This window comes from Blennius ocellaris (assembly GCF_963422515.1).
Source record: "Blennius ocellaris genome assembly, chromosome: 1".
Lineage (NCBI taxonomy): Eukaryota > Metazoa > Chordata > Actinopteri > Blenniiformes > Blenniidae > Blennius > Blennius ocellaris.
The window spans coordinates 19,676,289-19,694,460 of NC_137650.1; the positions used below are offsets into that span (position 1 = coordinate 19,676,289).

The 18,172-nt window shown below is 43.0% G+C and overlaps 1 protein-coding gene across 1 annotated transcript; it reads left to right on the top strand.

Annotated features, from left to right (window-relative positions):
• Positions 1 to 1,148: 1,148 nt before the first annotated feature.
• On the top strand, positions 1,149 to 17,528 carry fam120b (family with sequence similarity 120 member B). The gene is made up of 15 exons (XM_080502216.1): positions 1,149 to 1,212; positions 1,556 to 1,693; positions 2,056 to 2,246; positions 2,618 to 2,751; positions 2,916 to 3,038; positions 3,127 to 3,318; positions 3,826 to 4,087; positions 4,213 to 4,396; positions 4,665 to 4,766; positions 5,096 to 5,268; positions 7,772 to 7,864; positions 11,682 to 11,891; positions 12,019 to 12,166; positions 15,298 to 15,601; positions 15,679 to 17,528. Exons 2-15 carry the CDS (start codon positions 1,558 to 1,560, stop codon positions 15,707 to 15,709), a joined length of 2,283 nt encoding a protein of 760 aa, XP_080358342.1. The 5' UTR covers positions 1,149 to 1,212; positions 1,556 to 1,557; the 3' UTR covers positions 15,710 to 17,528.
• The last annotated feature ends 644 nt before the right edge of the window (positions 17,529 to 18,172 follow it).

The following is an 18,172-nucleotide window of genomic DNA, read 5'->3' on the forward strand; positions in this document are numbered from 1 at the left end:
CTCTTAAGAAGGTCATTGAAAATCATGGTGGGCAGATTTACAACGAGCTCCTCCTTCCTGGAGGATCAGTTCATTGGAAGGGGTTGGATTGTCCTCTCAGTCCACAGAGCATCTGGCTGAGGAACGACAGATGCTGACAGCTGGACTGACAGCCAGCATATGTCGCTTTCTTTATTCTTGTTCTGCTCAGACAATAGAGCGTAGAGGACGGGGGTGCTTTGTGTTGAGGACGTACACCTAATAGTTTGTGACTCCAGAAAGGAGCCCCCATTCTGCAGGAGAGCAATTAGCCGGTCTCTGATCCCAGCCTGGAGAGGTATTATGAGGAGGACTGAGCCCACTAAACTCACAATGGCTTATTGTCATTCATGACACTTCAGGATGTTTATTTTTAATCACAGCAGTAATTGTATTTTTTTTTTTTGTACTCCGCGTGGCCTTAAACATTTCATCTCTGAGATATGCAGGTTTTCACATTTTCACCATATATCATATTTTATTTCATTGGTAAATTTTCAAGTATTGGAATGGTTGCTTCATCCAAAAACGTGTTTAAAAAAACCCAATCTGTTTCTTATCTGACATGGGCAGTGTTCCATGAAGAAATACATATTTTATTGTGACATTAAACTTAACTGTGGATGTATTTATATAAAAAAAAATTATGCTGCCTGACTTACTACACTTAATAAATATCACAGTTTTAATTCCAAGTATATTGCAAACAAAATATGAAATGATAAATATTAATATATACGTTTACTGGAACAAGTAAAAAATTTGGCAAATGCACAAGGGTGAGCATTGCACGAACAGGAACTTCATCTATAATCTTCATTCGAGAAACGAATGGAAAAACAGAGAGTTTAATAAAACACAAGGACCACTGTATATTTCCAAACTTGATTATAATCAACTGCATTTGCCATTCCACAAGTCCTCTTTTCACCAGACTATCATGTCCTTGGTTTGCGAGCAAATGGTCCATAACTTTGGGATACTTGTCTTGTAAATATAATTCCATTAGTGACTGAAACTGAATGAGAGAATTGAAAATGAATAGAACCAACCCCGTCCCGTTGGGATCCACGCGCCACGTCCGTGCACTTTGTTTTGATGCGCGATGACGTCACACCCAAAACACAGGAAGCGTTTTGCCTTCCCACTTTCTTACTGATGCGCGCACAGACGTTGATCTTATGAGGGTTTAAAGTAAGTTCTACCCTCACGTGGAGCCCCAGAACAGGGCAGAACCTCAAGCGTGCAAACATTATTACGTATTTGTTTGTTATGACAGAGATCGCGGCTGCGTGTCATCACAAATTGTCCGGCGGCGAGAAGCTAAGCTAGCTGTTAGCATTGAAGAAACATTAAACAAACAAAGATAATGTGAACATTGCTTTTCACTACATTGCCACAATGGATCTGTCACAATGACTCGGGTCACACTGTTGAGCCAAGGAGTGACAATAATTGCACACTTTTGCTGAATAACCTCGGACGTTTAATCATAGAAAATGTCTTTTATTTTCTCTGTCTGTTTTGTGTTTCTGAGAAATGGGAGTGAAAGGACTTCAGTATTTCATGGACCAGTGCTGTCCGGAGGCCTGTGTGACAGTAAACCTGAGACAGGTGGCCAGAGATCATGCTGCCAAAATCCAGGGAGACTCCACATCCACTGCTCACAACACAGGTTGAGTTTGGTTTTTTTTCAAAAAGCTGTCAAAACTGTGACAAAACACTCCTGTCTCACACAGTGTGGGTTGGAATAAACAATAATTGGCACTTACATTAACATTTTGCCTCTATTGGATTTGCTCTTTAATAATAACAAACTTAAGCCTCTTCCACTGCTGATGTCATAAGATACAACACTTTGAAAAACGTTTGTCATTTACAACTTTGTAGTCTCTTACGTAGCACCAAAGAGTCCCGATTATTCCAAATTGGCTACAACGAAGATAAAATATCTAAATGCTTGCTCATTTCAGAAATTGCAGAATCAAATACGGAACTGCAAATAAACTGCCATATTTGTCTTTCACGCTCATGAAGGTCCTACACTTGTTGTGGATGGCATGGCCTGCCTACGCCACTGGTATTCATGTAAAGACTGGATGTGTGGTGGCCAGTGGAAGGAATACGTAGACGTCCTGAAGAGATGGGTGGAGGCGTTTACATCTGCGGGCATCAGACTGGTCTTTTTCTTTGATGGAGTTGTGGAAGAAAAGAAGAGAGCAGTGTGGGTGAGAACAGAAACTATTTTGATGTGTCTAATACAAAAATGTTCATATTGATATTGTGTCTCCCAGAACCGAGCAGCTCGAACATCTCTGTTATGACAGACTAATTCTGTTTAGTATGTTCGTGCATTCTGGTTGGTTTCACCCGCAGTGGGAGATTCCGACTTAATATCCACAGAAAGATGGGATGATTAGATCTCACAGTTTCATAGGTCACACTGATCTCTATTTGTACTTGTCCAGTTCCTCATTAGCTCTTATGGTCAGCCCTTTAGCCGTACAGTTTGATGTCCGAGTTGACTGGATTTGTCATGTAAATGTATGTACCTCTACTTACTCCCTACTAACAAACCTAATCTTTTCTGGAACTGCAGGTGAAGAGGAGGCACAGAGTGAACGGCGACATTTCCAAAATATTCTGTCACGTCAGAAAATATGGAGAGCAACCTGGGGGAAATCTTTTCTGTCTGCCCTCTGGACTGGCGACGTTTACACCGTTTGCTCTGAGGTTGGCATTTATTGGTCTGAATGACATGTATTGACTCAGTTAAACTTAATTTATATAGCACCGAATGCAACTTAAATAATGCATGTCTATGTTTATGCAGTTAGAACTCGATTGATTTTTCTCACATTGATTTGATTGGCTAATCATCTGGTCGTTATTTACAGGTCTTTGAATCAGGAGGTATTTTGCTCAGTGCAAGAAGCTGACTATGAGATCGCTGACTACGCTCGCCAGAACAACTGTATTGGCATCCTGGGACAGGACTCAGACTTCATCGTATATGACAGGTTTACAAAGATTTCCTTGCTGCACTTTACCATACTGAGTTGATGATAGCAATGGAAAATGTTGACAGTTTGCTTTCTTCGTTTGAAGTGCCCCGTACTTCTCTGTGGGGAAGCTGTGGATGAAGAACCTTACCACCGTCATGTACGACCGACAAAAACTCTGCCAAAACATTGGACTGACAATTACCCAGTTACCTCTGCTCGCCTGCCTCCTGGGTACCGACGTGGTGTCAGAGGAGAAGATGCAGCATGTCAGAAACGATGCAATTGAAACATACATGTATGTGTTATTTTACTTTGGAATTTTGCTCTGCTCACGTCGTCACTATTGAAACCTCCTCATCTAAGTCACTGGTCCATTCTCCCCGTCGCTCCCACCCCCTCTCACTCATCTGCATCGACCAAGATATTGAATCAAAACATTTGAATGCTACAAGTTAACTGTGACTCTAAAAATATACTGACTTCATTATTATTTGAAGTTTCGTAAACTCTTGACTGAAGCTGTCACTACCAGCCATGACAGTAATCTTGCCTGGTGGTAACCTGTACCTGGAAATGACATCATTGCCAAAATCTCACACATTTAACTTTGTCCTTGATGTTCCAAAATCAGAAAATTGTTTATTCGGATATCATTCGCATTTTAAATTGCTATATCGCAAAAGCAGATCAATGCTGAGTATCAAACCAGCGTTTTTGAAATGTATTTGCCAAGAAATGCAGCGTTCATGTTTTGGCCGTGAGCCCAACATGATTATAAATGTATTAATTTGACTGTTCTCAGGAAAAACAATCCAGCGCCACACGGTTGTGCGCCTCAGGGGCAGGTGGTGTACGCCGTGTCCCAGCTTGTGAGCCGTTGGTGCAGCAGAGAGGAGGAAAGTGACGCCGTCCCACAGTTCCTCGGTCTGCCGGCTCATCAAACAGACTTACTGAAGAAGGGAATCTGCGCCTACCGTTTGTCTGAACAGAGGTCTCCTGAGCTGGATGGCCTTACCGCGCCTTCACCTGCCTTTGAGAGACACGTTAGTCCAGAAATATTAAAGGTGTGTACTGCATCACACACGCGTGTGTATTTTATCCTGACAAACTACACTGCAGTTTTCAGTATGCCAAAAAGTAGGCTTTTTAGTAGGCTAAAAAATAATTTTTATTGTGTGGTTTTCCACAGGCGTGTAGAGAGAAGCATGTGGCAGCAGAGGGCTTTATGCTTTACAGCGTCCTATGTGAGGGAGTCACTGACTGTAGCAACACTCTGGAGGATGAAGAGGATGGTGAAATTCTTCCTCAGGCCCTCGTCTATAAGCCCTGCAGACGGCGTATCTACGGCCTGCTGCTGCTGCTCGGGCAGGACGGTGAGACGGTCAACACACGGGGAGAGTCATCCACAAATGTCATGATGTACAGAACACGAACATATGTGGACAATCACCTGTCCGGTTATAGCAATAATAAACTCTTAAGTGAAAACTTAACAAGGCTTTGTGCTCGTACCGAACAAATGTGTTTCAGATGGATGTTATTCAGTTGAAAATAATCACAATGCTTTTATGTATTTTGTAGCAAGTTGATTTTCGAAAAAATGTGATGTTTTTTTTTTTTTTTGTGGGGCTATTTTTCCAGGCCAATCTGTGGACTGTCCGACAATCAAGGAATGGTTTGTCTTCCCTGGAAATCCTTTGAAAGAACCTGAAGTGGTCCATCCGGTCCCCATCTGCCTCCCATGTACAGTAGTTTCTCTATGAACTCACTGTAAAGAAATGTGTATTGAAACCCAATCTGATTTGGGTTTAGTTAAGTACACATAGCCGAACACAAGTTGAGAAATCAGATGAGATCAGGACTTTTATGCTGGTGGTTTAACGTTGGTCATGTTTCCAATGAATGTTGTTTTCTCTGTAAATTAGCTGTAAATGAACCACTCAGACAGCAGGGGCCATTAAAATGACTTTCGTTCATGGTTTCCGAGTATGCTTAATGCAATCAGGGCAATAGTTGTTTTTTTTTGCGTTAATATTTTAATCAAATCTTTTTCCTTCCATCGGAACATGCAGGTGATCAACCCAGTCTGGACCTGTTATGGTTCAGCAGTGGTCCGGAGGTGACTGCTCTCCGCCTGACTGCTTTCCTTTCAATATTTGACTGCACGGAGTTGTTCAACTTGTATGGAGTTGTTGAAGATGCCCTGCTGGCAGCTCTCTGTCTGGTCACGTATATCATCCTACAGGTAATTAGCTTTCTCAACTGATGGTTAACAGGTAAATGAGGCTTATCGGGTAATTTTGTTTAATCCTTGTAATCCTTATCCACAGACAAGTTTTGGTATGTGTACTCTGTATACCTGTAACCCTAAAAGTTTATGATTGCTAAGAAATTCAAGAAGGCAGAAAATTAGAGCGTACGTGTGCTCGTCATTACAGTCGCACCTCTGCAGCACAACTGTCAAAATTGTATTGTCATACAAAAAGGAAAATAGATCATTTGAGTCGTAAGAGGGTCTTGTTGTACATATAATCTTCAATGGAAAGTACAACAGAAAATCCCGAATTTGGTACATGCAATTCCATCAATTACAAAACAACGAGCAAACTTAAGCGACTGTTCCAGGAATAAAAACCACAATTAGTGATCAATACTATTTGAAATGAGGACGTATTCACTCTGTTGGATGCATATGATTATGGTGCATGTTTTGCTTGAGCTCTTATTTAGATTCTAAGCTGGTGAATGAACATGTCGTAAAGCTAAACCAGGTGATTTAAGTCAACAGAAAATGGAAAAAACAAAAATATTTTCAGTGACAATTGGAACATCTGAGTCAACTTTTGATTTTGGGATTTCAGTCCATAACAAGTACACGTCAGTGGTTTTCGGCTCCTTTGTTGACACGTCATGTGAAGTCCACCGTCAGTTGTTGACGCTCTGTTTTGTTCTGGCTTGACGGTGACTGCTGTCACCTGCTGAGCGCCCGCTTTATCCACAGACATCCATTCTTTGTTACTACGGCCTTTAAACATCAACAACAAGGGCTGATAACCATCCACAGGGTTTAAATATCCCAAGAGAGAAAGTATCCATTCGCCTGCGTACCGCTAAGTCCTTATTTTGGTTATAGATTTCTCACTTTTTTGGAGTTGAGCTGTCTGTGATCCCGACGTTAATACCTTGCGACAATTTTTCAGAGCAAGTGAAACGAGTCGTCGCTGCACAGATTCTGCACTGTCGTCATCTGATTGAGCTTTTAACACGACACGGATCACGTGATCGCATCACCAGGATAAAGGTGCATGCGTCACATTGAAGAAGCAAAACAAAAATTACACAGTCACTGCTTTTACCAAATATATGCTGCTGTTCACCGCCTGAAATGACATGTTTTTTTTTTGCTTTTTTGTTTTTTTAAAGACTTAGGAAAGATAAACTGGCACATGGATGTATGTTTCGTTGAAACTGCTTTTATCAGCGTGTGTTCACTTCAATCCAGATTGTGTTTAGTTTTGGTTAGGATGAGTTCACAATTGGTTCAACAGTCGTCAACCAACACTGAGTGTTAAGTATAATCACTTGCAATCATCTTGACCACATCAGGTTCGATTCTCATTCTGTCTGTCTGGTCAGATTGTTGAATACTGTAAGAAAAATTGCTAAAAACGCCCAAACCATCCTGCTTACCATTACATCTGTTGGTTTTGGTTTGTTATACGATGTGATATACAGAAATGGAAAATGATACCCTTTTTGTGTTGTGATACTGTGACATGTAATATGTTATTGTGAATATTTCTCTTTAGTAAATAGTTTAGAAGGAAGGCTGGGAAATAAGCTTGTAACCTGATGTCCACTGTTTTCAATCCAGTTGCCGACTGGTCACTGCAGTGAGTCTCAACCTCCGTCCGCTCAGTGTGGAAACACTCGGTCCTCTGTGGCCAGAAAACTTTCTCTCAAAGAATCACCCAACAGCAATTCATCTTTCTTCGAGATTCTGAATGAGCTCCTCACAGTTGTGGGCTTTTGTCCCCGCAGTTGTTTCGGAGCGTCTTTAATCATTTAATACAAATTGACGGTGACATAGCTGTCATGTAAAGGTGCCGTCCGGTGTCTCTTGTCCATGGACAGGCAGAGACGGGACTCAGATGATCATCTTGCGATTCGAGGACGTCTTCATGCAGCAGAATTTCACCGCGGCACAAATGTGACCGCCGAAGCCCGGTCAAATAATCATTTGAGCAGTAAATTAACTTGTCACCTTTTCACATAACTTAACCGACGCAGACAGACAAGAGTCGAATGTCTGAAGACACAAAGGTCGACTGTTAACTTTCCAGACAGATGCAGATTTTTGAGTCAAGCGGGCAGACGGTCACCAGCAGCCAGTGATTAAAATGGAAATGAAGGGCCCACAGACAGACAGGAGAGCAGTTTGTTAGATGGACCTTTAGACGAGTGGATAAGTAAAGATGAGCAGACAGCTTGACAGACAATAGTAGCTGTTGTCTGAACACTGCTGCATTCACATGCGCTGCGCCCTCATCTATTTAAATAACTTCAGGGTTTATTTGTTTTGTACACACTGCCGGGCAGCCCTGCTACTGCAGTCGGCATTGTTTCGTTTTCTGCTGAATTGTTGCAGTGAGCAGACACAACAAACCAACCCGTGGAGAGAGAGGACAACCTGGGATGTGATTGAGTTTGTTTGGTAATCACTGACTTTCCTGTGTGTTTGTTCTCAGGTGCAGACTTTGTCTCAAGAGGACGCGGACGCTTACCTGAGTCAGGCTGTGTGTCTGAGGCTAAAAACCTCTCAGGAGCTTCAGCAGATTGAGGTGCGTCACAGCTACAAACACACACACACACACACACACACACACACACACACACACACACACACACACACACACACACACACACACACACACACACACACACACACACACACACACACACACACACACACTCTCTCTCTCACTCTCTCAGCAAAGCCTCTTGTTTTTGATTTTGTGTTAGTTGAAATAAAATAAAATAAAGAAAACCTCAGGATTTTCACCTTCACATTTTGTCACCATGAAGCCAAACAATGATGTGCTTTCTGCTGCAAGAAGACAATGTCTCCTGATGTCTGCTGTAAACAAAGTTCCCTGTGTGGTAAACACAGCTCTGAATATGTTTCCATTAAAAGATCGTGGAAGACAAAGTTGAGGGAAAACAAACAAGCTGTTTGTCGACAGACTGTTCCAGAAAACAAAACAACTGAAAACAAACCTTTCATTGCACAGATTATGAAGTGAAAGATACACGGGCTTACATTATTCATGAGTATTTTAAGGATTTTTAGACAACATAACATTCAGAATACATATAAAAAAGTCATTAGTGACAACTTTTCAGTTCTGCACAACCGGAGATGACGTTCAAAGGTTTTTTGAACCCTGAAATTAACAGATTTGACAGATTAGCAGAAATGGACAGAGCAGCACTTTCGCGATACACTTATCACCATAATCGCCAACCTCACCGTGGCCATTGAGCTCGTCTCATGTCCGTCAAGCTTTGTTCACGCTGCAGGAAAAAGTGGGAAATCCAACATTTTGCCTTTATGTGATTTTATTTGTTTTTATGGCAGTTTGATTCCCATAAAGCTTTTTTTTTCTGGTCATTTTCATTTCTGTTGTTTATTAGATCAAATCTGATGTTTTTGAAAGTGACTTCAGTCTGAAAGGTCATATTTAATTTAATCTAATTCAGGGTTATGGTTGGGAGACAGCTGTCACAATTCTGTCCCAAAGCAGGCACAATGTGGCTGGATCACATTTAAACAACAGACAAAACTCTGCATTCACACATATTCCTGTACAGGAGTCAGCAGCGACTCCTCATTTTCTCAGACTTTTGTTGACTTTAATTGTACAAAAAAAAATGTAAGTAATGATATACACATGCCAACATGTGTAGCATCCGTGTTTACCCTGCTATTGCTCTATAACTTTGCGTCAAGTGGGAAAATCAGATGTGAACAATAAACATGATTTGCAGTGTGACAGTGTCAGAGATTTCGCTGTGCCACCTTTTGCTTAATTACCATACCTATGTCAAGTAATTTGTATTTGTGCTGTTCGTGTGTTTCCTTCACAATAATTACAACTGGGTGTTGGTTTGAATATGTTATCTCCGCGAGGGTGCTCGGACAACTCGTACACAAAACTGCAAACCCGGACAACTCGTCCACGCAATTTTATTCAACATTATTGCGTTGAAGGATTGGATTTGGAAGGATTATAAAGTGTATTTAACACAAAAAGATAAGATCTATCGGTATATTTGACACAATAATTATCCGTAAAAAGGCCGCTTCATAGATGACAGCTTTGAGTGATGAATTCAGGTGCTTGTTCACGTAACTTTAACAAAGCTGCGGAGCAGAAAAGAACCAGGGGTTCGTTCGGAGCCAGGGCCAGACTTGGCACCAGTTATTTGTCTTTCCACTGCCAAAGCCGGTGCTAAACATAATTGCTGGGCCAGAGTGGAGCCAGGCCAGGGTCAGATGCGTCATCAGGTGGGGGCGGAGTTGCCTCTGGAGTTATCTCTACTGACAAGGATGGAAGAGACGCCAACCGGCTTTCTGAAGACTACAGCGAACGCGGAGCCCCGGAGTGGTTATAAAGAAAAAAATTAAATAACGCGTGGGAACGATATAATAAGTTGCTCCCTGAAGTTAATAATATGAGGGAACGAGATAATTTAATCCGTGATAACGGCGCTGAGCTGTCAGCTGCATGAGATATATAATTTGGACGCAGTTTTCCATTGTTTTTGCGCTTTTCATTGTAACATTATTGTAACTAAATGTACTTCCATGTCTTGCTTTGCGGCATGACTGCAGGCTGAAGCAATGCAGTGTGCGGCGGAGTCGCAGAGTCATGTGTGCAAAGAAGACCATTCTTCGTGAGAATAAAACGCCACATGATACCATACTAAATATATATGGACATATACTAGATATATTAAACATATATAAAATATCAGTTAGAGATAATATGCAAAAGTTCATTGTACAGGATTTAATTTCTCCCAAAAAAATTCTAAAATCTCTCCCATGGGTGAGTTGTCCACTGACGGTGCTGTCTGTGGACTAGTTGTCCTCGAATCCTTGCAGAGATACAGAGCTCCAGGATCAGGGAGAACTGCGTGCCAAGTGTATGGATTAAAAAAAAAACAAGAATGCGTGAGTCCAACCAACAAAAACAATGAGTCACGCTGTTTGGTTGTGTTTAGGGGAGAGGGGTTGTGGGTTGGTCTTGGGATCCATCAGCTTGGTTGCAACATTCCTCCCCATGGGAGTGAGTGAGTGAGTGAGTGAGTGAGTGTGTGTGTGTGTGTGTGTGTGTGTGTGTGTGTGTGTGTGTGTGTGTGTGTGTGTGTGTGTGTGTGTGTGTGTGTGTGTGTGTGTGTGTGTGTGTGTGTGTGTGTGTGTGTGTGTGTGTGTGTGTGTGTGTGTGTGTGTGTGTGTGTGTGTGTGTGCGCGTGTGTGTCACGCTGGCGACAGTCGCCTGTCTGTCCTGGCCGACGCTCACCACATGGAGCTATTTACACCATGCACACTCCACCCCACGGGACACACACGCACACAAACACACTTTTTGTCGCTCTCCTTTTGTTCGATCTCATGTTCGCCTCCTTGTTTTCTCTCTTTCCTCCCGCGGCCCCGCTCTTTGTTTTCGTTTTGTGCACCTTCAGGCTTTTATATGGCTCCTTGTTAGAAGAAGGTGATCCTGTGTTTGACTGGCAGCAGGTGGCAGGTAGGGCTGTTTGTGTGTGATTGTTTTTGTGTGGGGTGTGGGGTGTGTGTGTGTGTGTGTGTGAGTGTGAGAGAGAGAGAGAGAGAGAGAGAGAGAGAGAGAGAGAGAGAGAGAGAGAGAGAGAGAGAGAGAGAGAGAGAGAGAGAGAGAGAGAGAGAGAGAGAGAGAGAGAGAGAGAGAGAGAGAGAGAGAGAGAGAGAGAGAGAGAGAGAGAGAGAGAGAGAGAGAGAGAGAGAGAGAGAGAGAGAGAGAGCGAGAGAGAGAGAGAGAGAGAGAGAGAGAGAGAATAATCACTGTTATCAGGGTTATCTGCCAGGAGTCAGGTGACGGGAGACACACACACACACACACACACACACACACACACACACAGACAGACAGACAGACAGACAGACAGACAGACAGACAGACAGACAGACAGACAGACAGACAGACAGACAGACAGACAGACAGACAGACAGACAGACAGACAGACAGACAGACACAAGCACATGGTGAACGGACAACTCGTCCACAACAAATATTTTCAGCGTTATTGATTTGAAGGAGTGCAAAGTGTATTTGACACATGTGGAAGCCCAGTACCCTTGAGACCAGTGGTGCCGCCAGGATTCAGTTTCACAGTACACACGCATCCCGCAAATAGCCTCTCTGGGTGGATAATGCATTGACAACTCTTGTGTGTGACGTTTGGTTTCTGATGCTTAGATCTCTACAAATATTCTGTATACCCCATTGAGGGGGAGAAAAGTTGAGTCTCATGACAAATGACATGGCAGAATAAAAGTGAACAGTGATGAGTTTGTCCCATCCAATCATAAAAGGAGACCTCGCTTTTCTTTCCCAGCTGCCGGTCCTCTGCAGTCGTGCGGTGCAGCTGGGATCGCTGTATGTCCGAGGACTGAGCCACCTGCTGGGGGCGAACAGTGCCAGTGGCTGCCCGCTGCCCAGTGCTGCCCTGATGCCCTGGCACAGCTTCGACGGACGGCTGTTCCACTCAAAGTACCTGCTGGCGCACAGCGGCGCAGAGAAACCAGAGCTTCTGATGGACAGTGATGTGAGTAAGGGGGCCGCAACAAAAAGGGAATTAGTGTGTGTGTGTGTGTGTGTGTGTGTGTGTGTGTGTGTGTGGAGGCATTCATGTGAACAGTCTTAATTTTGCTTTTGCTTGTTTCTCTCCCCAGCCTTCCTGCTTGTCCCTGTTTCTGCAGTTGAGGGAGAAACTTGCAGAAATCTGCATGAGGAGAGGCAGAGTCCTGCAGTCCAGACCCAAAGTGTCGCCGCCAAGTCCTCAAACCACACCAGAGGATGAAAGAAGAGACCGACACACAGGTGAGATTCAGAAATGTCCACTGTCCACAGCTGGTCTCTGCTGGATCTGGTCCCATGTCACAATGTTTGAAGGCAGGAAAACCTCTGCACGCAGGAATGTCCAATTTCCACACAGTAATTGAGCCAGGGTGAGCGAGTGAGTGCAAACCACTTCACCGTCGTGTGGATCCTCGTCAACAATGTTTAGTCTGTAAATAGTTTGTAAAAGAAATCTCAAAATAAGATAACTTGACATGATGTCTTTCAAAACATTAGGATTTTAAAACGGTGGCAAATGGGATTTTCTGCATTTTCAAATCAATTTAGCATGAGTTCAATCCACACTGAAGTAGTGAATCGGTCAATTCTACTACTTCTTTTAAAAAAAAAAAATTTTTTTATAGAAATGTTGGATTTGGTGACATATCTGTTTCACAAACAATTTGTTTTCCTTTTTTTAATGTCCTACTTCTCTCACACAGCGTTCATTCTGTGGATCTTGTTTTACTGTGTAATTACACTGCCATTTTGGCCAGGACTTTCTGGGGGAAAAAAAAAATAAATCGTTTTTGATCTTGAGACCATCCTGGTTAAACAAGGGTCAGAAAGAAAAAAAACAAAAAAAAATCTTCTGACCTGAATTTGGAAATGTTTTGGTGTTTGTAGGTTGCCATGGTAACCTCTTGGCTGAGATGAACACCGGTTGCATTTATTGAACGTTGTCTCTCCTTACCTGCTACGTAAACTTTTCCAACGAATCACAAAACAAACAAAAAAAGCATTGCACACTCCATGCCACGGTGTGTCTATCATTACTTTTCGCTGCCTCACTTATTTGAATTTTGGATTTTGAGTTCACCGGAGACCTCAGGTGATCTGGGTGGTAGAAACACAGTGAAGCGCCGAGGAAAAACGTCCCCGGAGCCAAACGAGGAAACATCATTTTAATCTGACAGTTGATCTGTGGTTGTAGTCTTCTGTGGCCCCCTCCGGAACCACATTACCCAGAGGGCCGTGCTGTTAACGAGCTCCATGTGTGCTGTGGCCCTAACAGCATACCACCCCGGTGCCCGTGCACGCTCGCGCTCACGTGCGCGCCTGGATCGCAGACTTGCTTTGTCAGTGTGCTGGTAATAGTAGGTTTCTGTTTATAGGCTGGGAGAGCTCTATTTTAAGACACACAACAAGACTGATTACAGACTCCTGTTGTCTGTCTTCCCCCCCCCAAAAAAACCTCTACTCCCCTTCCTCTCAGTCGCTGCCCACTCTTTCACTCTGTCACTCTTTTCTCTGCCCTCTCTTCTTACACAAGAGTTCTCTTGCATCTCATGCATTTGAATGCCTTGTACTCTTCAAAAAAACATGTCAAGCTCCTCAACCCAGAGGAAATATTCATCTTTTCACGTACATATTTGTTTCAGTGTTTCGTTTGACTTCTTTCCTCAATGAAATGGAACTCGTTGGTTGTTTTTGCAGACTCAGTCCTGACTCCGGTGTCCTGACTCAGCAGTATCTCGTGAAACGTGAACCTGTACTTGCTGTTCCTTCCTGTGACTTAGAAAACCTTTTGCGCCCATTTCCCTGCGTGCCGGGCCGGCCCAGCGTCTCCAAATTGCGCCAAACTGTCTCCTATTTGCCCAAGTCAACCCCTGTGGGTCTCATGAGGATGTTTCTGGTTTGTAGATGGAAGGCTGTACACTCTTTATACCTCAGTGTTTCATTTCTGCCAGACGCAGACACCAATCATTACTACAGAGCTGTGGGTGAATGAAGTGTGTTTGTACATGTGCACATATATGTGTGTGTGTGTGTGTGTGCGTGAGAGTAGTGGTGGCGCTATGTGGTGTCTTGGAGGGCCCGGTTTGGTTTTTGTTTGGAATCAGGCCTGATGTTTAGTCTCCTCAGCAAATATCTCCTCTGCCCGCTCGCCTGCCCTCACAATTACACTTCGACAGGGAAATCCAGCGTCGCTGCTCTCCCACTTCTCTTTAGTTTATTCCCGTCCAAAAGACCCCCCAAAAAAAAAGAGTTAATGAAAGCAGCTTCAGTTTTATTCCGGCTCCAGGTTGTCGTGGGGCACCCACTCTGGCTGAGAGCAGTGAAGCATGTTGTTTCCACTCTGTCCTCAGATGAAGTCGTATTTCTCACATACAAATGATGTATTTACCCTGATCTGTAATCTCTCTCTCTCTCTCTCTCTCTCTCTCTCTCTCTCTCTCTCTCTCGCTCTCGCTCTCGCTCTCGCTCTCGCTCTCGCTCTCTCTCTTAGTTATACGCTTGTTTTGGTTCTACTCTGAAACTTTTCCGTAAGACATAACAACCACAAACATAGACCTTCAAGAGGTTTTGGTGCTTGTGGCTTCTGCCTTTTTCTTTTTTTTTTCCAGCACTTTCACACTCTGGCAGCGAGCGGCCATTCAGTTGGTGGCCTGATTTAGTCCTACAGGGACGTTTTGGGTAAAATCTAAAGTTGGATTTAATGTTTTATTTGGAGCACTGTGTAATTTTTTCTACATTCTGCCACATTTGTCAGAGCTAGATTAAGAGAAAAGCTGACATTTATCCCAGTGCTTGAGTAGATGCGAGAGGAAGCCGAGCCGTTGTGGAGAAGGCATACTGTAGTGATAGTTAAGCTGGTAATCAATCGCATAATTAGTATAGTGGGGGGGGGGGTCATTTATCAATTTATAAAATTTTAGTGTTTTACTTGAATAACCAAGACTTGAAGCTCATTTAGTGATGATGATGTGTTTCACTCTGTGATTAGTTTTCCTCTATAAGTCCTGACTGCAACGTTGGCAGTTTGCCTCAGATGTGTTGTTACTGCTTCTCCTTCTTGTCACCATTAGCTCATACATCTAATGACTCGTATTTTGCTGTAGTTAAAAATACTGTACCCTTAATACGTTTGATCAGATCTTACAGACCAAAATGAACTGTGTGCACCACCAAGCCACTTCAAACTTGCTGATGTAACTTCACCAGAGATTAATTAGTGGATCAGCCACCAGACTGGCCTACTCGGTGTCGACTGCTCAGACATTGTGTCACAGTGATTCATGTGCACTGTTCAGACAATTTCTAGAGACACTCAGAAGTAATGTACAAGTCACTTATCCAAGTAACGTTGTGTCTGTGTGTGCCGCCCTCAGGTTGGTCTCCAGTTGGTGGTGAAAGTTGGAGGGGAAGAGGGGAGACGTCAAGAGGTCATGGACACGGAGGAGGATGGCCGGACAGAGGGGAGGAAAGAAGCGACGGGACTGAGTATGGACACAGAGAGAGACTGTGGGGCAGAGGAGGAGGAGGAGGAGGAGGACACGCAGGAGCAGGAGTCCAACAATGTCATTCGTTTTCTCCTGAATGGCGAGATGGGGGACCCCAGAACGCGACTCGTCCCCAGAAGCAGTCCGGAGGTCGACCGCGTCGCGGCAGAGGGAGATACCAGCTCGCTCCCAGGTAGCACCGCCATGCCCCGTCAAATCTTACCACAGTTCAAAGTGTATTTTCCTCTCTAATCACTCCTCTGCTCTCAGATGGTCGCAGCCTCCCGCTCCAGGAACGTAACTCAACCCTAAACAGAGAGGAGTGGAGGATTAAAGAGGAGGACTCCCGAGTTAAGTGGATGGCAAGGACTTGTTGAAAGGAGGAATCGGATCCCTCTGAACAAACTGTATAATTGTTTGTCAAAAGGATGTTTTCGGTAGAATAACGGGGATGAGGAGAAAGCAGAATGAGGAGATTAGGAATACACAATTTAATTTACCGCATTAGCACTGAATTTCCTCACTTCATTTTTCCATACTAATTCTGGAGATGCACTTTTAAAGTCCCCCTGCTTCTGCTTTAATTCAGGAGTCAAGTCACCTCTTATTCTGTGAGTGTTAATGCTTAACATGAAGGAAATCTCATCAAACAAGCACGCATGAAGCCACTTTAAACTTCTGCTTCAGATCAGTGGTTTAATCCTCAAGACTCTTCATCTCTTATCTTTGACGATTAAAAGGCAAAGATCTTAAAAGCTCTTGAGTATCCGGGGACATAATCCTTTTAAAGGAATGGGTTTAAGCACAGAAACAATGAGGTAGGTGTCAAATATCAAATGCAACGCAACAATAATAAGGTTAGGCCACACAGACACTCTGGTCAGTTGACCGCAATGGAGGATTGTTATATTTGTACTTGATTGCAATTGAAAAAAATATTTAATTCTATCCTCTGGTTTTGTCGTTGACCATTTTCATTGTTATTAGACATGTTTTAGTGCTCAATGGTGTGTTGTTTTGCTAAATGGTTTCCTGTTGCATTTAACAAAGAGGTATTTAAGGACAGACCTGTAAATTCCAACAAACATGCTGGTTTGACACTTTTTAACATTTCCTCCTGTTGACAAACGATAGAGGTAATGATGAACATCCTTTCTTTACACTTATTACCCGGAAAGGTTTCGTGAACTCGGGATCCTGAGACGTGGAGTAAATGTCAACGGCTCTAAAAAAAACAAAACCCAAAACATCTGAAACATCACTGCAGCTCCGTGGAAACACAAGCAGTGCTTCGTTTCTCCAGTTACTGATGACATAAACTATTTCACTTTTCAGTAGCCGTGAGGCTCTCTGGCATGTTTCAGTGTGTGTTGTGTTGATGAGGAGTGTATGGCTGTCTTCCTGTCGTCGTAAAATCCCCCGGAGAGAAAAAGGATGCAGATAAAGATCCACTGAGTGTGTGTTCCTGTACGTGCAGGTGTGTATGCCTATAGGCGTGCAAGAAAAGAAATATGTGAGCGCTCCAGTCGTCGTATGGAAACAGATTGTTGATAAAGAGAGGTGGCAAGGCCACCTATGACTTTCACAGAGCTGATTGTCACAAGTTGAAATCTCATCCCTTGACAGAGGCTGTGTCATACTGCACATCTGAGAGGAACAATTTGTGTGCCAATCAAATAAAACATGGAATGGTCTGTGTGGAAATAAGCAACATATAAGGAGGGGATGTGTGAGAAACAGGCCAGATGTAAATTATTAGGTGGTTTGTTGGGGTACATACAAACTCATCAACAGTTTCAGTCTCCTGATCTATACCAGCTGAAGGTATTTAGAAGGAAGACTTGGACTGAAGAAAATAATTATTTTGGCATTAACTACAACATCTTTGGTTTACATGAAAATGTGACCAGGAACATTGGAAGATAGAGAATAATCCTGGAAATACTGCTACAAAATGAGAGTATTCAGTCTTTTAACCAGTCATTATCACAGCCATGTTTATTTTATCACCTCAACATTTTTTTTATATGACAACAATGATGCAACTTTTTTTTTTTTTATTCATTTAAATTTTTTTCCTTGTTTTTTTTTTTTATATATTTTTGACTGTTATGGCTATGCACTGGTTATGGAAAGATGGTTGTGAACTCATTTCAAGAATAAAAAAAAAAAATCATGCTGAAATCCCATTTTGGTTTCCTGTTGTTACATTCTTTAGGATATGGAACATTAGGTATTTTATTATATGAACATATAACACTCGAAAAGAAATATTACTGTGGTGTATCTGTCAAAATCAAGTAGAAATGTTGTGTGTGGGTATATATATATATAATTAAGTGGACTGAAGTATTTTGTCCTTTTCACCCATCATTTAGGTCATAGTATTTAATCAAGCAGCGTTTGAGTCGAACACGCTACCTGTATGAGCTCAGAAAGGTTGATGGGGCAGGAAATTAAGCATCTGTGTTGTTGATTGGCACATAAAGTTTATTTTAACCGCGTGCGACCACAGCGTCCACTCCCTGTCTTTCTTCTCAGGCCAGTGGCAACAGAAGAAACAACAGAGCGTGTGGGTGTTTTGCGGTGAGCAACTGTGGTGAGTGGAGTGGGTGTGGGTGTGTATAGGAGGAGGAGGGGGAGGAGGCACAAGGGTGGGGAATACGGCACACACATGCATGACGCGAGTCCAGTCGCCTCTCCTTGAAAATAACAATAACAGGAGGAGGGATGTTTTCTGTGGCGAAGAGGAAGCGAGTGATGC